General features: G+C 39.7%; 1 protein-coding gene across 3 annotated transcripts in view; it reads right to left on the bottom strand.

Annotated features, from left to right (window-relative positions):
- Window positions 1-260: 260 nt before the first annotated feature.
- Window positions 261-20,396, bottom strand: part of LOC132773310 (receptor-type tyrosine-protein phosphatase V-like) — a 76,996-nt gene continuing 56,860 nt past the window's right edge. For 2 of the 3 annotated variants that reach the window (XM_060772492.2, XM_060772490.2), the window contains exons 25-37: window positions 19,961-20,095; window positions 18,649-18,771; window positions 17,775-17,935; window positions 16,763-16,898; window positions 15,197-15,276; window positions 14,141-14,228; window positions 12,813-12,906; window positions 10,601-10,677; window positions 8,476-8,610; window positions 7,144-7,266; window positions 6,043-6,200; window positions 5,756-5,894; window positions 261-3,362 (exon numbers count right to left, since the gene is read on the bottom strand). In XM_060772492.2, the coding sequence (XP_060628475.2) occupies window positions 3,303-3,362; window positions 5,756-5,894; window positions 6,043-6,200; window positions 7,144-7,266; window positions 8,476-8,610; window positions 10,601-10,677; window positions 12,813-12,906; window positions 14,141-14,228; window positions 15,197-15,276; window positions 16,763-16,898; window positions 17,775-17,935; window positions 18,649-18,771; window positions 19,961-20,095 (1,509 nt within the window). In that variant the 3' untranslated portion in view covers window positions 261-3,302. The remainder of the gene's footprint in view (window positions 3,363-5,755; window positions 5,895-6,042; window positions 6,201-7,143; window positions 7,267-8,475; window positions 8,611-10,600; window positions 10,678-12,812; window positions 12,907-14,140; window positions 14,229-15,196; window positions 15,277-16,762; window positions 16,899-17,774; window positions 17,936-18,648; window positions 18,772-19,960; window positions 20,096-20,396) is intronic. The other variant, XM_060772491.2, reaches the window with a different exon arrangement.

The following is a 20,396-nucleotide window of genomic DNA, read 5'->3' as shown; positions in this document are numbered from 1 at the left end:
ACTTCCTTACTTTTTATTTTATTTTATCTTTGTTTCTTTCCACAGAGCTAACCAACCCTGCTCCTTTTAGTACCAATGTTGGAGAGGGTTCAAATGTTGGACCCTGTTCAAAGTGGTCCCTGGTCAAGTGGTCCCTGGGCAAAAAAAGGTTGGGAATGACTGCTCTAATGGAACACTCACACTTTATAACTGAGGTCTCCCATAGACGCAAAAGAAAGATCACCCGAAACAGACAAAAAAGATACAATATCAAAATCTCATTTTATAAAAACAATAATTTATTATTTCAAAACTGCTCCCTTCCCCCTTTTCTCTGTTTCAGAGATACTGGAGCAATGTGTTCCCATTTATAACAATCCATTTGTTCAACCTATCCCTGTAGCCTCATTTTGAAAATGTAACTTCCAATGATAAACAAAAAAATTGGGTCTGATGAGACTAAAAGCTAATTTTTCCAAAATATTTGGGATTATTAGACCCATCTGGAGGCAAACAGAGATTTGCAGTGGCTTGTTATGTGTGTTATGCAGGTCTATGTCCCACTAAGGCAATGAGAGTTACTTTCAAGTGTAGGCATATCTCAGTTAACAAAGCCTCTGACCAAGAAGCTTCTTTTAACAGCATTTTTGTGCCCAAGTAAACTCCTTCTTCCCACCTGTTTCTTTGTCTAGTTGAAGGTTTTTCAGTAGCATTGGGATTGGGAGGATAGTGAAAGAGGGCTGGAAAGATACAGAATTCTACTCCAGCTAATCATTTTGTAGCTGTGTTCTTGCCCATAATAGACAAGGTAAATAGTACCTGTTTCTAGCATCCATGAACAGCAAAAAGAGAGAAGAGGAGATAAGCCTGTATCACTTCCAGCATGTTTAAAAAGCATAGAAAGCATATAAAATCTTGGTCATGAAAATGATAATCATAAGAAAAGTGGAAGCTAGTGAAAAAAAAAGTTATCCCTGGATGCATTTAAGAAGATGTCGTCAGGTGGTCTTTAGAAGGTCCAAAATAATTTTGTTTTCTTATGGAAGACTTGTCTGGCATGATTTGTTTAATTTCACATGTGTATCTTGTCCGTTTTTTAAAAAGAAAAGTCTGCTAGAATATATCGAATGGCTCCTTATTGGAGTCTGTCTCCATGCTATTCCTGGCTTTGTTACCATTTTTTTGTTAAAAAGGTAATGCCAAGAAAAACATCAACTTTGTTAACTGAGGTATAGCTGTATTTGCATCATAATCCATGGGGTAAGGAGTGGAAGTTAAGAAAAGCGTGTTACCGACAGTCTTGACTTTCCTTGGGAATGGAGAGTTCTGGCTGGACATGAAAAATGAATCAAGGAATTGCTTTTATGAACATTCTGGATAAAGCCATCTCAATATTTTAAACTCCATTTGTAAGTTCTGGGGAAAATCATAAGCAAAGCCAAAAAGTCACATCCGTTCTTATCTGGTATCCTAGCCATCTCATCTCTAGACACACCTATCTTTTATTAATTGATCTATTAAACAAACCTTTATGTAAACAGCCATCACTTAATTGCCCACTCTGGTTACTTAAATCAGTTTCCTACTTATTTCATTCGGCTGTTACAATTCTTCTGTTCTTGTTGAATATGCTTTCCCATTCAACATTGTTGTTGTTGTTTATTCGTTCAGTCACTTCCAACTCTTCATGACACATGGGCCAGCCCACACCAGAGCTCCTTGTCAGCTGTGGTCACCCCCAGCTCCTTCAACGTCAAGCCAGTCACTTACGGATACCATCCATCCATCTTGCCCTTGGTGGGCTCCTCTTCCTTTTTTCTTCAATTTCCCCCAGCATCATTACCTTCTCCAAGTTTTCCTGTCTTCTCATGATGTGGTCAAAGTACTTCATCTTTGCCTCTAATATCCTTCCCTCCAATGAGCAATTGGGCATTATTTCCTGGAGTATGGACTGGTTTGATCTTCTTGTGGTCCAAGGCATTCTCAGAATTTTCCTCCAGCACCACAGTTCAAAAGCAGTTATCTTCCTTCGCTCAGGCTTCCTCATGGTCCAGCTCTTGCATCCATAGGTTACTACGGGGAATACCATTGCTTTAACTATGTGGATCAATTTCATTAGGCTGCTACAATTATTCTGTTCTTGCTGAATATGTTTTCCCATTCAACATACAATGCATTATTGTCTAAAATTTCAGTTTCCCCCCTAAAGAAACCTTTTTATTTGTCTCTTGTTAAGTCGTTACTCTTCCACTCTCCTAAGGCAAAGCTAGCAATACCTCTTTTAGCTGTGGTTTTGGGAAGAAGGTACATCTATTTATTCAATGCCATCCTATATTTAGCATACCAGTTAAATGAAAACAGGATGCAGACTAAGTCTCCTTCTGCATATGGATTCTAAATATATGCCAGGACTGTAGACTATGTCAGTGTACACATAACTATGTAACTCTGCTAGTGCAGAGATGCTATTATCAGGGATACTATAAGGGAGAGAAAGAAATAAACTTTATGGTATTCCTGATATTACTGTGACTGGTCTGTTCCCCTTGCTGAATTTCTTTGCTTTCCTTCTTTTTCACATTAATCACCAAGAACTGTGAAAAATATCTTAAATCTTTTTTTGTGACATAGATTTAAGTAATGTATGACATATCTTGAGAGTCAGCATAATGTAGTCGTTGGAGTAAGACTGTGGGAGACTAAATTTTGAACTCTCAGTCGGCATTGGAAATGCACTGGGGGACTTTGGGTATATCACATTTTTCAGCTTCAGAGGAGTGCAATGGGAATCCCCCTCTTAACAAATCTTGATCAGGAAAGCCCTGTGATAAGGTTACCGTAAGTCAGAAGAGACTTGAAGACACACCAAATCAAGATAACACATTGTGATTCCACTGTTTGGCTGTCCATCATTTATGTTAATCAGTGGCAAACCTTCAGACTCTCAAGTTCCAAGGCAACATCCTAACTTCTACCAAGTTCTCAAGTTCCAAAGCAGCTGAATAAACTCTGAAAGATGAAGGCACCCATTTCTTCTTCTTATTTTTTTGTAAACAGGACACCTGGAATTATGGCAAATTGTTCTTCCATGAAACCCTCTGGGTTGAGGCAGAGGAGTTTGCTTTCAATAGACGTAAGTTCCTTCTGAAGAACATCAAAGGAACATCAAAGGCAGTTCACTACTATTGACTCCCGTAGTTTTATCTTCTCCACAAACCGAGAGTGATTACTCATCCCTAACATAGACCCATTTCAGTCTATGCTCATAGCTCTGCCGGGTTCTGCATTCCATCAGTCATCAAGCAAAGAGTGGAGACCAAGGCTCAAATTTGTTTCTGGATGATAGTGTCACGAATGCAGTCATACAGATAAATGTACCTATCCTAAAACGAAAAGAGAAAGAAAGAAACATGAAAACCCACTTATAAAGAGAACTCCACTTCTATATCCTGTTGTTAATTGTAATGTTTTAGATTGTGCTGAGAAAAAGAAACAGCAGTTATCCAAGAATTGTCGTCATAATTCGGCCTAGGAATTTTCAATATTAGTTTTTCAACACCACAGATAGAGATGCTCAGGCATATCATGAATACAGGTATTTGTTCTATGATTATAGACAATATCAGCATTGTTAACCGCCACAGCATGACCACCATATGCAAGTATCTCCCATGTGTAAATTTGTGAGTATTTCTGTGATAGGCATCCTGGGAACGAGAAGGTCATGTGGATGGCGCCCTCTAGTGGCACAGTATATGATGATAACAACTTCTAGGAAAAGCAGCGGGGTGGGAAAAAATAACCTAAAGCTGCAGTCCTCTGCATATTCACTTGAGAATAAAGCCAGATGAACAGAATTTCACGTTTTAAAAATAAGTAAATATTTATCTGATTATCTGATTTATCTGATTATCTGATCCCCACTTAAATAACCATGCACAGTCTGCATGGATTTTATCACCTTTTAAAATTAAAACTCAGGGTGCTTCCAGGCAGGGCTTAAATCTTCTTCGGAGTGAGTTAAAGAAACCTGCACCAAAGTGGGTTTAATCCCCATGTGTGCCCCCAAACAACATGCTTTCCCATTAGCGTCCCCATGCCCTCCCGATAACTTCCGGGAGGGCATTGGGCCACTGAGCCCACTCCCCAAAAAGCTCTTAAAATAAGAGAAAACTTACCGGGCAGCCATGAGGCCTCTACGGTAGGCCTCCAGGTGCATAGAAATGATGCACCAGGAGACCGGGGGTGGGGGTGGTGGTGATTTTCCTTCTGCCCCCCCCCCCTCCACCTGGTGCATCATTTCAACATACCAGGAGGCTTGCTGGAGACGCGTCATGGCTACCTGGTACATTTCCTCTTATTTTAAATTCTTTGGGAAGGGTGGGCTTGGGAAGGGGATGGGTGTCCTCCTAGCTTCTCTGAGCTTTTGGAAGCCTGAAGCAGCAAGATGGGTGTGGGAACTGACCTCTCCATAGTCCCAGAATTACCTGGGGGTCAGACCCCACAGTGCCCATTAGATGTGAGCCTTTCAGGAATGCCTGGGTCTAATGGGGTACCTAATTAATTCCATACAAAGCAAGGTTTTCCTGCTTTGTCACAAATTAATTCTCTTTTATCTGTGGCATCATTTGGACACCTCAGGTAAAAGTCCTACAGGGCCCATATTTTGGGCCCTGTGTGGAAGGGCCCACAGAGTGTGTGCAGCCTATTCTGCTATATTTAGTTTTAGAAAACCAGTTCCTCCCTAGGTATTTATTTATTTATTTATTTATTTATTTATTTATTTATTTATTGCTGGCTACATCTTGATTTTTTACTTGTTCTTAGTGCTTGCCAAACATTAGGTCACTTGTATGTCACAAGTGTTTTGCACACCACAGAGAATCTACAGTAATCATTCCCAAGCAGTATTAGACATGGTCTATGGGAGCACACACTTAACCCACTTATATTGTTTAAAACTCAATTGCAATAGTAATGATTTCCTCTAGCAATCCTACTTCTTACTGCACAATATGTAGTAGTATCCCTCAGAGAGGAAAAGTCTGAAAACATTCGTCTACCTTTGGTTAAAGAAAACTGATCCAAAATTGTTCACTGTATGAAAATTGTCGGATAATTTCCCTTCTCTTCATGGATATGGTAGAAATAATGTGTATGTGTGGGAGGTGGGGAGCTTGGGCTCTTACAGCAACTTTAACCCTGTATTGATAGGGCAGACTTTAATGAAAGGAACCGAGGCTACAGTCCCTACTTCTGGCTATGTATTCTGGGGAGGGTGGGCAGGACTGCAGCCATACAGCTTAACATGCTTTCCAGAAGTTTTCGAGCTGACTATGCAGGCACAGTAAACTACCACAGGTGTGATTTTCACAGACTACAAAGAAGAAAAGTTCTGGTTAGTAAACCCCACCACATACTGCTATTAGCATTTAAATATTTGAATTATTGGGGGTTCAAACCAAATAAATCACATATTTGAAGGTGATTATCCACCTCCTGCCAGTGGGCGATTAAACAAAAGGTATAGCACAATTGATCTAGATGGGAATTTTTGCTCTGGACCCTAAGCAAATGCTTCATTGTTGCTTTTATCTGAATCTGAGTGGCAACCACTATGAATGACAATGAAAGATATCAACACAGTTAAGAAGGAAAGCAGCCAGAAACTGTGAAATGTTTCATTGGCTTCGGGGATAGAAACTACACAACACCAGTCAGCCTCAACCTCTTGGCCACAACCCACTTGTCTTGTCCCCCCTTGCCATTCACATACCAGTGTTGGAGTCATGAGACAGCAGCTCCTCACCAGCCGCAAAACGACACCGTATATGTCCACACTTTTCTCTTCTTTCAACTGTTGCAAGAGGGTATCCAAGGCAATCAACATCCCCATCTGGCCCAGACCGCCCAAGCTAGGAAAGAAGTAGGAAACATCAGAGACTAAGCACACCCCTTAAGCTGTTATATTTACTGACATTCACTCAGCACTTGAGAATATCCCATGCGCATGTGGAGCACAGCCTTGGCCTGCTAGGTGAGAGCCCAAGGAGGGAAACTTACCTGCAATGCAGGATCACCGGGCTAGTTCTTTTCCGATATGGCACCAGTTGTCTGACCATGGTGAGAAAGCCTACTAGGATTTCAGGGTCTGGCAGCTCCTCTCCTTCTGCCAGAGGGAACTGGAACCTTTGCAACAGTCTCTCCTTGGCCTTTTTTTCCTGCCAAGACAATAAAGCATTGTGTCTATCAAACAAGGGAAGGGCAGGTATGTGAATGAAGAATTCTGTGCAACTGGAAAGTTTGATGACATACATGGACAAAAAGTGGTCCAGTTAACAAACAAACATGGTGATGATCTTGCTTGCCCTAGGATATTGTCTGCTCCAGTTCTGTTTTTATTGGCCATTAAATTAATTGCTTTAATGAGCTAGGGCACAGAGGGTGGAAAGCATGGTGCAACTGATTCCAGTGGGTGTTTGGCTTACAGTCCCCCAGCATACATCCTTGTCTGTTTCATCATTCTCACTTCTTCCATCCTGCTATGGAATGTGGGAAGCGGAGAGGGATTGGGGACCAGGGATATATCACTCCACAGGTATGAAGAAGGAAATCAACAACAGCTTTGCAATCACTCCAAACAACACAACTATTAAAACAATAGGAGCAGCCATCAGAAACCACAGGACTTTAAACTACTCAGTTAACAACTGTCAATGGTCAGCCAAAAGTTTTTAACTTTAGGTACAAGGTGACTTTGGAGACTAGATAAAAACATTGTTTCTATTTGCCTTTTTTTCTGGCAAGAGCCTCTGGATGAGGACCTTCAAGGCAGACCCTCAATATATGGGAAATTATTTTAATTGCCTCAGAATGCCTTTAAATGCCCCCTAAGGCAACAGAAATGCCCATAAATATGTCCCAATGTTCCACAGGGAGTGTGTGGAGGTTAAATATTATGAGGATTTTTATGGGAGCAGGTGCAGCCCTCCCAAGATGTCCAGGAGGCTTCATGCAGCCTAGTCTTCCAGCTTCCCACCCTGATATAAAGTCTTCTACTTAAATTCTGCACTCAGTAATCTCCCATTCTGCTGATTTCTATACAGCATCTGTTCATGGCTCCACGGGGTTTGCCACCTTGCCCTCCATTTCTGACTTACGTACATATTTTAGTCTGAGCTGAATGCATGGCCATCCTGAAATGACTTTCTTTGGGCCTTGCTGGATGGTCAACCTCTCTGTGCAGACTGGGTCACTCTCAGAGGGCCAACATGAATTGTCTGGAGCCTACACAGAAAGAAAGAAAAAAAGAAGGCTATAGTTAGAGATGAGAATATTACGCACATGCAAGTTAATTCTGGTTTGGTGAAGAGCTTATAAAAGGTTATTTTTTTGGTCTATGGCTACCAGCTGGTTAGGCTAGTTCGGGAATTCAGAAATTTATAGATTTTTTTCAAACTTCGTTTTGGTGTCATGGGTTAATTGGGTGGGATTTTGCCACATCAGAACTCCACAGAAATCATCCTGGTGAACTGATGTGTGCTTTCCTTGGCAACAGAACGAGGTGAACAAGGTATTTCCTTATACCAAACACAATCTTCTGCTTCCAAATAGCCTGATGGCACAACCATAATTCCGAACAACTATGCCCAAGAAAGAGCCTTGCAATAATTTGTGAATCACACATGAATTACTCAAAGATGTAGTTTCTGTCACCTTTAGAAGAAGAATGCACAAGAGTGAATTTCACAACACCAGGGCATATCAATGTGAACAGGGATGACCAATTTCAGCCTAATACTCCTTATGAATATTTCTATTGGACTCATTGAAAAAAGATTTTTATGGAGGTAACACTGCACTAAAAGAAACTCAGACTTTTTAGACTACTGTGGCAGTTGGAAGATAAATAAATGTGGCTTCATTCAATAGCACCATTCACTAGTATAACAAGTAAAAGCCAAAGCACATGTGGGACAGGAAAGATGGAACCACTTCAAATAGAAAACTCTGTACTATTGTTCCTGTCCATACATCTTCATCTGTCAAGACACTCCAGTTGCATGGAAACTACTTATGCAAAACCAAGGCATGACAACATCTAAAGTCAAATATCAAATTGAACTATTGTCATTCTGTGCTGTTGTACCATACTATCCCAGAATGTTCTGTCTTCAGCATTTGGTGGTTCTACATTTCCTCCCTCCCTTGTCTTTGTGGACTGGGAGGCAATACCTAAATATTGGCAAAACAAGCAAATGCTATATTTTTATTCTGCCCTATATCTGAATAGTTCACACTGCTGGACAATGAAAGTTCAGAAAGGTTAAAACAATCAGAATAATAAAAAAACTAAAAACCTATGAAATAATGTAATGCATACAACAAGGTAATTTAAAACCACTTAAAATAGTTTTTAAATAATGGAAAAACATATATGCTAATTGGAGAAAATCAATTATGCCTTAGAGTTTTAAATTTAAAAAAATCTCTTACTGGACAATTCATCTGCCCAGGTAGAAGCGTGATGATGGTATGGACTCCATATTCCCAGATTAGACCCCAGAATTCCTCCAGGGCAAGTTTGTCTGGTCCTTCAATAGCTATATAATCTTTGACTGAGTTGCATCCCTGCCAAAAAGAAAAGAAAAGATGCACCATTAGTAGAATTAGGTGGGAGGAGGAAAAGATCTAGCAGATGAAGAAGAGGAGTATCTGTGGCAGTAGATAAGTCTGGTTCAAATTTTGGGATAATGTTATGAAAATTAACTTTAATTGCAGCACTAAGATATGGATGTAGATAACAATGTCTACCCTATTCCCATTGATCTCGGATACTAGAGTAGTTCTGCCTACACAGGGGGTGGGCACTGGCTGTGTTCAATAGCACATATAATAAAGGATCCCTATTCAGGCTAGTGATTTGTTTGGTAATGGAAGTTTTTCTAAATTTCCTATGATCTAATATCTGATAGCTTCTTGGCTTTCCCAACTTTGATCCTTGTTGTAGCCTGGAAAGCATTGGATGAGCTTTCTGAGTATTCAGGGCATGAGGAATAGGATAATGGACTGCAACCTGTAATTTCCAAGAAGTCTGTGGAAAATAGCAGGCGCCTGGAGGGAGATGTTTTGGAATCTCCAGGCCGTTCCCAGGAGAAAGTGGCCTTTTTAGGAGAATGTGGGAGACAAAGGTTTTTCTAGATCAAGTCGCCTTGAAATTAGCAGGCAGAATGTGAAACAAAGACAAACTCACTTTTCTCAGAAACTTAGAGATAAGGAGAGAAAAAGCAGATGTGTGCGAAGTGATGTCATGGGAGGGAATGAGGCCCTTTAAGTGGTTTCTGGGCTCTCAGGCCTTTAGTGAGAACAATGCTGTAAAAAGGGAAAACAGCTCCCGGTTTCAAGTCCTAAGTTCCTGGTTCCTGTATTTCAAGATTCCTGGTTTGATTCCTGTTTATGATTTCATGTTCTTGGAGGTTTTGCCTTTCTTATGTTCCTGTTTTCATGTTTAGGGGTAGACCTTTTGAACACTACCCGGCTGAAGTATTCTTTTGCTTTGTGTTAAATCAGGTCTCAGTGGATTGTTTTTTGACAGCTTAGTTCAAAAGCTGATGAACTCTTAATCTCGCTGGGAATTACTTTTTATACTTTTGCTGCTTCTTTTTGACTTGCCCTTTTCCTTTTATACTTATTCATTAATAAACTTTTACTTATTGGATTATCTGAACATTGTGTGGTGTTGTGTAAAAAGGTGATCCAGGGCTACAGTGCAACACAAATTCACATTTTATTGGTACCTATTCTTTAGCTATGACTGAGTGGGGAAAGGCAGCTTATAACAAATAATGGAAATAGGCAGAAAGGGTTATAAAGCATCACATTCCTAATTTGGAGTGCTGTTAACTATCAAAACATGCTGATTCATCAGGTCTGGTCTTAAGTAATCTTGCCTAAGCAATTTGCTTATTTATTTATTTATTTGAGCAGAATGGATTTTACATCTTCAGCAAACACTCAGAGGATGAAATAAGTGTATTTCGCAGTTCTAATTCATAAATAGATTACTTAAAACATTTTCATTAAAATTTACCTATTAATCCTAAGAGTTGAGAAGTCAACTATCTCATAGATTATTCTCAATTTTTGAATGTGCAGAAATAACCCTCTCACAATTTAGTCTTTTATTTGTGAATTTCTGCTTAAATCTCCAATAGTTTGATTTTTAATTCAGTCCTCAAAAATATTGGCAACTGATAATAATTTATCTTTGCCTTGTGCCAGTTTGTAAATTTGAGTCCTGTATTTCCCATATCCTTATTCATGATCTTGATAAAAATACTCAGCTAATTGAAGGCAGACTCCTGGAGAAACTGCCGACATTTGTTCGTTTTCTCAGTCTGATTGCAACTGTGTTGCACTTATTTAGTCTACATGTCTTATGAATTAATATACATAATTTGTCATGCACTTGTAGAAGTCAACATGAGAGCTTTGCCATGGGAAAACATGAACTCGGCATGATCAGTTTGCAGCATGTAGCAAGCCAAGCAGCAAAGACCTTTGGAGAGAGAACAAGAGAGAGCCAGAAGAAAGGCTAAATGTAATTCAAGTGTGGACTTACTGGGATGAACCAGACATGTGAGAGGTCTGAGAAAGGATCCCGATCCAATGGTGAGAACTTCACTTTAGAACGGTCATCTATAAAACAATCTTAGTGTCAAAAGGAAGGCTGGCATGGCACAGTGAATCAGGCTCACCTCAGCCTAGTACAGTGAGATTTCACACCAAGCAATCCATAACCTTAGCCTGGTGCATTCAAAACTGTTCCACTTACCACCATAGAATCATAGAGTCAAAGAGTTGGAAGAGACCTCATGGGCCATCCAGTCCAACCCCCTGCCAAGAAGCAGGAATAATGCATTCAAATCACCCCTGACAGATGGCCATCCAGCCTCTGTTTAAAAGCTTCCAAAGAAGGAGCCTCCACCACCAATTCTCACAGGACTATGTATTCAAGGTCTTGTGTGTCCCTATCTTTGTAACTTGCATAGTTCTTTCATTAAGACATGGGCTCTGATTACTTCTCTCTCTAATATCAGGACTTTACAAGGAAATCCGTGGCAGCAGCAACAGTAAGGCTAAGGCAAGAGAATAATGGAAGTTTGACGTCAAAAAGGGAGCCTGGCTGCCTTCTTACTCAGTAGTCTTGTTCTTATCGCAGGCTTTCTTATCCTAATAGCCACAAAGGTATAGCTTTTGTTCATAAAATGAAGCTTTCTGATACATTTACTGCTCCTCACCTTGCCTCACTGTCTATATAACACTTCAAGAACTACAAAGAGCACTAAGGGTTAAACACATATAGCTGATCCTCCATATCCATGTATTATTCTATATCCTCAGATTCAAACACCCACAACTTGAAAATATTTTTAAAATCTAAAAGCAAACCTTGATTTGACATTTTTCATAAAGGACACATTTTACTATACCATTGTATATAATTGGACTTGTACAACCACAGATTTTGGTATCCATGGGGAATCCTGGAACCAAACCCAAATGGATACCAGAGGACATTGTATAGTTTATTCCTGGAATATAACTAATATAATGTGGCATGTTACATCAGGGTGGCTCAACTTACTTGAACAAAATAAGAAACTTTATTGTTCAAACTATTGCTAGAGTACATTACAGCAGTTCCAGAGAGGTGACTAAAATGCACCTTATGATAATTTACTAACGTCAATGTTAGTATTTCTCAGCATTCTCAAATAGATATTGAACAACAGAGAAGACTAAATGAAATCTTGTCAAAGACCAAGGTGCCAACTTGAAGGCTTCTTGTACCAATCTCTGAAACTAACTTCCCTGGAAGAACTGAAACCATCCTAAAAAGATGGTCTTATGACCCTTTCCTTGACATGTGGTTATTTGATACATATGTCCAGCAATGTAGGGCCACTAAAAATTTACACATTTTCTCATCCTCTGAGAAATTGACAAAAAATGTGAAATTTTCCTCCTTTTGTGAAACTGGATGAAATTGTGATTTTTTTCATCATCATCATCATCATCATCACCACCACCACCACTACCACCACCACCAATAATAGTACAAAACATATTTTGCTCTGAAAAAGCAATACATTTTGTTAAAATGTGAAGTTTTTATTTTTAAAACTTCCTCAAATTTTAGTTTAAAAGTACCAAAATGCAAATTAAAAAAAGACTGTACAACAGTGATTCTTAACCTGTGGGCCATAGACCACCAGTGGGCTGCGACGACAAAAAATGGGTCCACGAGCCTCCTTCCTCTTTACTTATTTTATTTTATTTATTTTATTTCCACTCTCTTCTCGCTGCCTGCCACTCCTTCCCTGTCGCTGACCATGGTGTATGCTCTGTATCAGAAATTAGAGCTGATGTAGTCTATTCAATGCAATTTTCTGAATCAGCACCCCAAACCAAATATAAAGTTGACCATCATCACCACCATCAAAATAGTTTATTGTACAGGCCCAAAGCCATGACAAAAAGCACACACAATAGTACCCTCGGAGCAACAGACACCAAAAATGCTAAACAGATACAATAATCATGCTGATTAGTAAGCTTTTTGGTACTAATGTTGGAGAGTGGTCCCTGGTCAAAGTGGTCCCTGGTCAAAAAAAGGTTGGGAACCACTGCTGTACAAGAACCAACCAAGCAAGGTGAAAACTTTTAATTTTTTTCATTCTTATGTGCAAGGATCAAGATGTAAATAACTACTGATCACCAAGGCTTCTCTCCTCCCCCAACCCCAACCCTCAACAAACTCTATCACTCACAAGAGATCTTGCCGGATTCAAGTCCAAGGGGTTGGCTTCCAGAAAATGGGAAAACAGAATTGACTTCCTCTTTTGCAGCTTCCAAGAGCATCTGCTGGAAGAAAGCAGAGAAGGAATAGAAAAAAGAGAAATGGGATATTTGGACAGTGGATAAGTGGATAAGTGGAGGGCTTGTGCATTCACCTGTTTTTCATCTTCAGTTTAGTGTATTGGAAAAGGCAAGTAGTATTTGCCAGGTGCTTCAACAATTGACCCAGCCACTAATATAGAGATGGAAAATTGGAAAATTCAAATACAAGGACATAGATTTTGAGGACCAAATCATAAGTGTCATGCAGCTGCTTGTTCTTTCCTATGACATTTTTTAAAAAAGCAATAGTATATTCTGGGCTGTCAATTTTAGTGGCAGAACAGTAGGAAAAGATGGCCTGTTTAACCTTTTCACTTCAGACATTCTTCCATCTGGGGAAAAAGACAAGGGCATCTGTTCAAAAATGTGTAGTCTCAAGGGCTCAGTTTTAAATAAATAAATAAATAAATAAAATGCTAGATCCATGTGGTTGTTTGAAATTGCAGCTTGGCCTTGCAGTCCCATGATTGTATAGGGTTGCCTCTTTCTGTTCCAAGACTGCTAAATAACTGCATATTAACTAGAGTACAGAGGGGCCAGGGTTGACAACAGGGAGGCAATGTGTGGGATACACTGTCATATTCCCTTGCTTCAACTGGAACTTTAAACCAAGCTTTCAACCTAAATTAGCCTGTGAGCATTTCCCCATGATGGAAATAAAGCAGACAAGAAACCTCTTTAACTCATTTCATAATATCTATGGTCATTGCTTGAATATTTATGTTTATCACTTGGTGACGTGCAGCTGAATTTGCAAATTGTTTACATTTCTTCAAGAAGATATGGAAATGTATTTTCTCTAAGATGTTAGATCTGCAACAGCCACTTGCATGTAAACACCAGCCCATCTGATATTGCAGCAATGTGTTTATCAAAATGTGAATATGCAAATAGTGAATATGCTAATGAAAACAATAAGTATTGCAGGGATCGCCTGACTGGATGAGACAGTTCTCTTCAGCTATGTGTGAATGAATGTGAGTAGTATTTGTGGCTGGCCTTCACTGCTATAAGTATTAGCTCTACTAGGAGGGGAATTGGAATCATGGATTTATGGGAACTAGTGGCCTAAACTCATAATGTTGCGGCTGCGATGTGGCATTACTCCCCCCACCCCAATTTCTCTGAGCATCCATTTGTCATACTGATTTTCAAGAGAATCTTCTTATGTTTAGCATACCATCTGTCCTGCTCTTACCTCATATTCTCTCAGGAAACCAGCATTGGCTTTGGAGCAATTCTTTGCATGATGTTGCACAAAATTCTTCAGAGGTATTGGGTGTGACCTTGAGCAAACACAATAGAACAGCTTCATCATTACTTGGATACATAGCTCTATGTAACACAAGGGCACAGATCTCTACATCCTTAGTGCAGAAAGAAGAAAATGCAGTCGGCTGTCTGCATGCAATTCTGCCACTATATTTGAGGATCTCACAGACTTTCAACCCTTATGAAGGTGGAAGACAGCTCTTCCACACACGCTCCCCTGGGCTGTTTTACCTGCAGGAATGATCTTTATTCAATACTTTCCAATGGGTTTGATTGTTTAGGGACAATCCAATTTAATCCTTTGCCATTCCACTTTTTCAGCTGAGTTTAAAATACCCCGGTTTCTCCTTCCTACTTCCCCCTTTGTCCTCAGCTTACCTCTATTGCTGCAAACTTAGTTCAAAATGGAAAAGTAGTTTGAACTCAGTGGACTTAGCAGGCCAGATAAGAGAGAAGGGGAGAAACCCTGCCCTTCCCAGTTGACTCAGGCAAAAGCAAATTGCCACATTCCCAGATGCCCATTTCATCTGGGAATATTGGAAGACAGGTTATTCAACCACAAATCAAACCGGAACCAGTTCATTTAACAATAAAGGAGAGTCCTTTATTGTTAAATAAAGGGCTCTCCTGGGCTCAAGACAACTAAGAAGGGGCCAAAACTGTGACATTAGGGTCCTATTATAGAACAAGCCATTATTGTGATTCACTGGCAGGTATGTTTGCATACCAGTGGTGACAATGAACTTATTTATTGTTCCTAGTGACCTTTCCAGATCATTAATTTTGGAAACTTGTTTGCACACATAAGAACACACCTACATTTTGATATTATACTTTTGATGGTTCTGAACCTGCACCAGTATTGTTCATTAACACATAAGGGAATGGGAAGAAGGGACTGCTGTTTTTGGTAGGGTAGCAGTAAAAGAAAAGGCACATGAAGGTATGCTGTAGTGGAAAAGAACACTGAGTAGGCACTCACAGCTCTAGACCAGACTGGTCAAGGAGTGGTTCTTCAGATATCTTCTCTAGAATACAGCTGTGGAGGAAGATGTACTGCCCCTAGAAAAGAAGAGCACACAGTGAATCGCCATTAGGTATGTGCTGGCACCACAAGGAGTGTACTGGCATCACAACACTTTGAAATGGAATTACAATAACATCTTACTATAATTTATGATTTGAAGCTTCTGTCCTGTCTTCCAGAGTTAGCACTTACTTGTTTTGTGACTGAATAAGCCTTTACTTTGTGCTCTTCCATGAAAAGAACAACAAATCAGCCTAGCTATGTGTCTGGGCATCTTCAAAAATCCCATTGTATTTTCAGCTCATAAAGGGAACACAATATACCAATGAAAAGATGCCAAGTAACAACTTTACCTTTGTCCAAATGTATAAAGAAATATACAGTGATACCTCCCATCAGCTTTGGAAAAAGAAAGCTAGAGGAAGTTCATTGAAACCTAATGTGTAGAACTGGCCTATGATACAATCAGTGAGTAAGCCAAGAATAAAGTGGATTTGAAGCAAAGAAAATAGGGTAGTCAATCCAGTCAAAATCAGTGAGAGGTAATTCAGCAAGATGAAGGATGAAACAGATGGAAAGTGATCAGCCGGCCCAGGAGCTGTTGTACCAAGCTAATAATACAGAAAACCAAAACCAACACAGAGTTGTTCATCATAGTCAGCCCAGAGATCAAGAAAACACAATGACAAGAGCAGTACAAGTCACCAAGACAGAATAGTTGCAAGAAACAAAAACTCCAGGGACCTCTGAGGAAGCCTGCCATAGATGCAGGTGAAACGTCAGGAGAAATGCCTCTAGAACATGGCCATATAGCCCGAAAAAACCCACAAGAACTGAGTGATTCCGGCTACGAAAGCCTTCGACAATACATTACTCCAGGGAACTGTTGGGAGATGTATCTGTAGTCACATCTGGCCTTCACGTGGTGGTGGAAGCTCTCCCTTGGAAGCCTTTAAACAGTCCGAATGGTCATCTGTCAGGGGTACTCTGATTGTGCTTTTCCTGCATGGCAGGAGTTTGGACTAGATGGCCCATGTGTTCTCTTCCAACTCTTCTATGATTCTATGACATGCTCAATGAGTCGGTGTTTCCTGTTTAACAGACACAGTGACCCACAAAGCATCTCTTTATCTCTTCTATAAACCTAAAAGAAAGGTGGTATGCCTTCGGTTTCTGCCACATCCTGCTGAAGAGAAGACCCCTCAACTGTCTCAGCCCCAGCAACCTGGAGAGGCCATTATTTCAAGCCACAGACCCCTGAAAAATCTAACTGGCCAGGTATTCAGATTCCAGAGACCGAATTATGGCAGAAACATTTTGGATTCTCTCATCCCAGACATGCATCTCTCATTTGCTCTCTGTCTCTAGATCCATCACTGGTTCTTGCAACTCTAGGACCTTGTCATTCTCCTACATTTCCCATTTACAGTCATAGGTACTCCTTTGAAAGGATAAATTTATCTTGAATTATTTGATGACAGGACAACTGGGTATCTGAGAGGGAATTCCCATTTTTCTTACCAAGGTTTCGATCATCCGATGACGGTTCATCCTCAGGCTGTAAATGGTATTGAACACATCCACTACCTTTTCATGCTTCAGTTGCTGCAGGAGACGATCGAGGGCAATGAAAGTTCCTGTGCGGCCTACACCTGCACTGCAACAACAGTAAACCAGGGATTTTTAATGATGCCAGTTATATTAGAACAGTGGTTCTCAACCTGTAGGTCCCCAGATGTTTTGGGCTTCAACTCCCAGAAATCCTAACAGCTGGCAAACTGGCTGGGATTTCTGGGACCCAAAACATCTAGAGACCCACAGGTTGAGAACGACTGTATTAGAAGGTTTTGTTCTTTCTCATTCTGCCCATTCTGTCCCACCTACTAATTCCACTCTTTCTAAAACCAACAGGAGATGGATTTCAAAAAGAGAAAGTTATAGAGTTGCCAGAGTATGTTTTTGGAACCCTGCAACAAGTACTATTAAAAATTGGAGCCACGGTGAAGCAATGGATTAAACCCTTGTGCCAGATGAACTGATGACCTGATGTTCGGTGGTTCAAATCCATGAGATGGAATGAGCTCCTGTCTGACAGCTCCAGCTTCCCATGCAGGGACATGAGAGAAGACTCCCACAGGTGTCCCATTGGCAATGTCTCTGCAGACAGCCAATTCTCTCACACCAGAAATGACTTATAGTTTCTCAAGTAACTTATGATATGATAAAAAAGCAAGATAAAAAAACTTTCTTAAAATTATTTTCCAAGCATGGTAATACCATTGGTCATGCCATTCATCATACTATAAAACTGGCTTGCCCACAATAGATCCTTTTCTTTAAAGGTGATGTCCCTTACCTGAATGTCTAATCTATATTATCCAAGGAAAACCATATCACATGCTACTACTAAATGTTTGATCCAGCTCTTAAACAAGAAAACAAGAATGGGTTTAAGCTAGTTCCTTCATGATCTCTTGGTCAGCTTTGCATATGCTGATTAAGAAAAGAGCAGGGTGGGCTGCCTGCAACTTACCTGCCATGTACCAATGTAGGCCCAGTCTCACTTGCACTCTGCATATGTGCTCGGACCAGCTCTATGAAGGCATTGAGAGAAGCAGTGGACTCAGGAACACCATGATTAGACCATGCTGTGTAGTGCAAGTGGATCACTCTCCGCTCCATATTTAGCCCTTCCTGCAACACAAGATGCCACTTTAGTACCGGCTACAACAAGTCAGGCATCACAAGTTGTTATGGGACAACAAAAGGAGAGGTTGAATAAAATCAAAGAAAAGGGGCAGTCCCTATATTTTTTCATTTATTTGATTTATAATGTGAAGTAATTTTCTCTCATGGGGGAATGTGAAGCAGCTTCCACTTTTTTTAAAAAAAAGAGATCTGGTGAAACCACAGTAGACTATATATAATTATATATTAAAATGTCAACTACCAGAATAGTGGTGGGGTGGTGTTGGTGGTAAAGGTCAAAGATCTAGGGTGCGCCTATACAGTAGAATTAATGCAGTTTGGCACCACTTTACCGTCATGGTTCAGTGTTATGGAACCATGAGTTTTGTAATTTGGCAAGCCACTAACACTATTTTACAGAGAAGGCTAAAGACAAAACCCATGGTTCTATAATATTAGCCCTTGGCAGTTAAGGTGGTTTTATGGTGCAGATGGATCCCTATCTGTGATTAAAATTGCCTTGGGTTCTCTTCCCACATATCTCAATCTCTCTTTAAGATATCTTTTTTATTCCTGATTTTATTAATAGCTCGTAAAGTATAAATATTTGATTTTGATCTGATCACCAGATTTCTTTTTGCTTTATCATTACTATTTGATTCAACAAAATATTGAGAACATTGAAGAGATGGACTTGTATTTGCCAGTTTTGTACTTACATGTTGAATCCTGAACTCCCTTGTAGTCCACTCATCTGCAAAATTCTGAGCAAGCAAATGTATTTTGATTTGTCCCGAACAGAAAGGAGAGCTGTCTGAGGGCCAATAATATTCACACAGCACCTAGAAGAAGAGGCCAAGTACATTGAAGAATTCCAAAGGAAGTAAGGAACTGTGTGTATGCAAAATAATGATAGCACAAATTAGATTTTCTAATATCCACAGTGGCACACAGCTGTTGATAATAATCTGCATTTTCTGACTTGTTAGCACTTTTTGTCTTCTCTGCCAACATGCACATGTACCTACCATGGAAAGCAAGGTTGGTCCCTCTCTGTCCCTTTATCAGCAGTGAAAACTGGTGGAAAATGAAGAATTCTCTCTCACTCTCTTTTCATTAATGTCACAGCAGTTAGGGATTTCAAATAGTATAGGGCCTCCTGCATGCCTGCAATCATTCTGAGTTCTTTTAGCTCATTTTTCTTTTCATTTATCGCAATGAAGTGTCATAAATACTTTGTGTATCTAGGCAACTTGTAGGATACATGGTCATAAAAAACCATCTTTATCTCCTTTCTCTTTCTTGTGTTCTTAGCTTCAAGATTGTGAGTTAAGGTTTTAAAAACACCAGAGCCTTTCCTTTTACCTAATCTTTCCATTCAGAGTTAGGATGTTATTTCAAGTGCATGTGCATTCTAAAAGCAATTAATAAAGTGGGTTTTTTTAAAAAAAATATGTGTCAACCTCAGATATGAAGGTAATAAAGCTTGAGGCACATTATTTTGTTGTGAGCCTGTTTCTTAATACACCCAGTCTTCATATTTTTCCCCCAAAAGAGCTAACATACTGAAATATGCTATTTTTTCCTTATAAAAACATTTCCAGCTCTCAAACCAATACACTACACTGGCACCATCTATGTATAAAAGTGATTACATTATAATACTAAAACAACTAATAATCTGCCACAATTTTGGAAGAAATTAATTTATTTAAGCCATTAGAAACACTGGTCATTCAATTCTATAAACAAAATCATGATTGCTCTAATATGAGGAGGGACAGCTGAGCAGGGAAATGGCTCTCCACTGCCCTTTGATAATGAGTTGAGTCTCTTGAGATTTCTGGATATATGGTTTTAAAAGTCAGGAACATCTTACACATGTCTACAAATCAAGTTTAATTTTTCTCTAGAATTCCATTTGATCTGGTCTAGAACACCAGAAATTTAAGGATGTGGATGAAAGGAAATCTTCATCCTGTCTATGCACTAGATTGAGAAAGTGTAACCTCCTTTCTGAGACTAACCTACCCGTCCATTCTCCATGCCTACTGTGAGCATCACAATGGTGCAGATGTGCTGCTCCCAGACCAACCTCCAGAAGTCATCTAGGGTTTTCTTCAAGGGACCCTGTGTTGCAATAAACTCTTGAGGTGAGTTGTAACCCTACAGTCACACAGAGAGAAAATTAACAGAAACATAATACTTTTTTTTGCATACACATATATTGAAGAAAAATATAAGTATCACTTTTTAGAATAAAAATATTGCATGTTTTTAAAAGGGGGGATTAGATTATCTTGAAAAAACTTTGGGCTCAATCTAATGAAAGCTAGAGTTGGGCTTATCCTGTCTTCCTGAACATAATAGAAGTAGTTTTGCTGTGTTGTGGAATTTACTGGGTTGCCCCAATGTGTAATTAAGTATACTATGTGTGTATAGGTCAAAACTCGCCTTTAATATATAT

This window comes from Anolis sagrei, chromosome 4 (genome assembly GCF_037176765.1).
Source record: "Anolis sagrei isolate rAnoSag1 chromosome 4, rAnoSag1.mat, whole genome shotgun sequence".
Taxonomy (NCBI): domain Eukaryota; kingdom Metazoa; phylum Chordata; class Lepidosauria; order Squamata; family Dactyloidae; genus Anolis; species Anolis sagrei.
The sequence above is the reverse complement of the archived record's forward strand: the minus strand, read 5'-3'. Positions and strand labels throughout refer to the sequence as shown.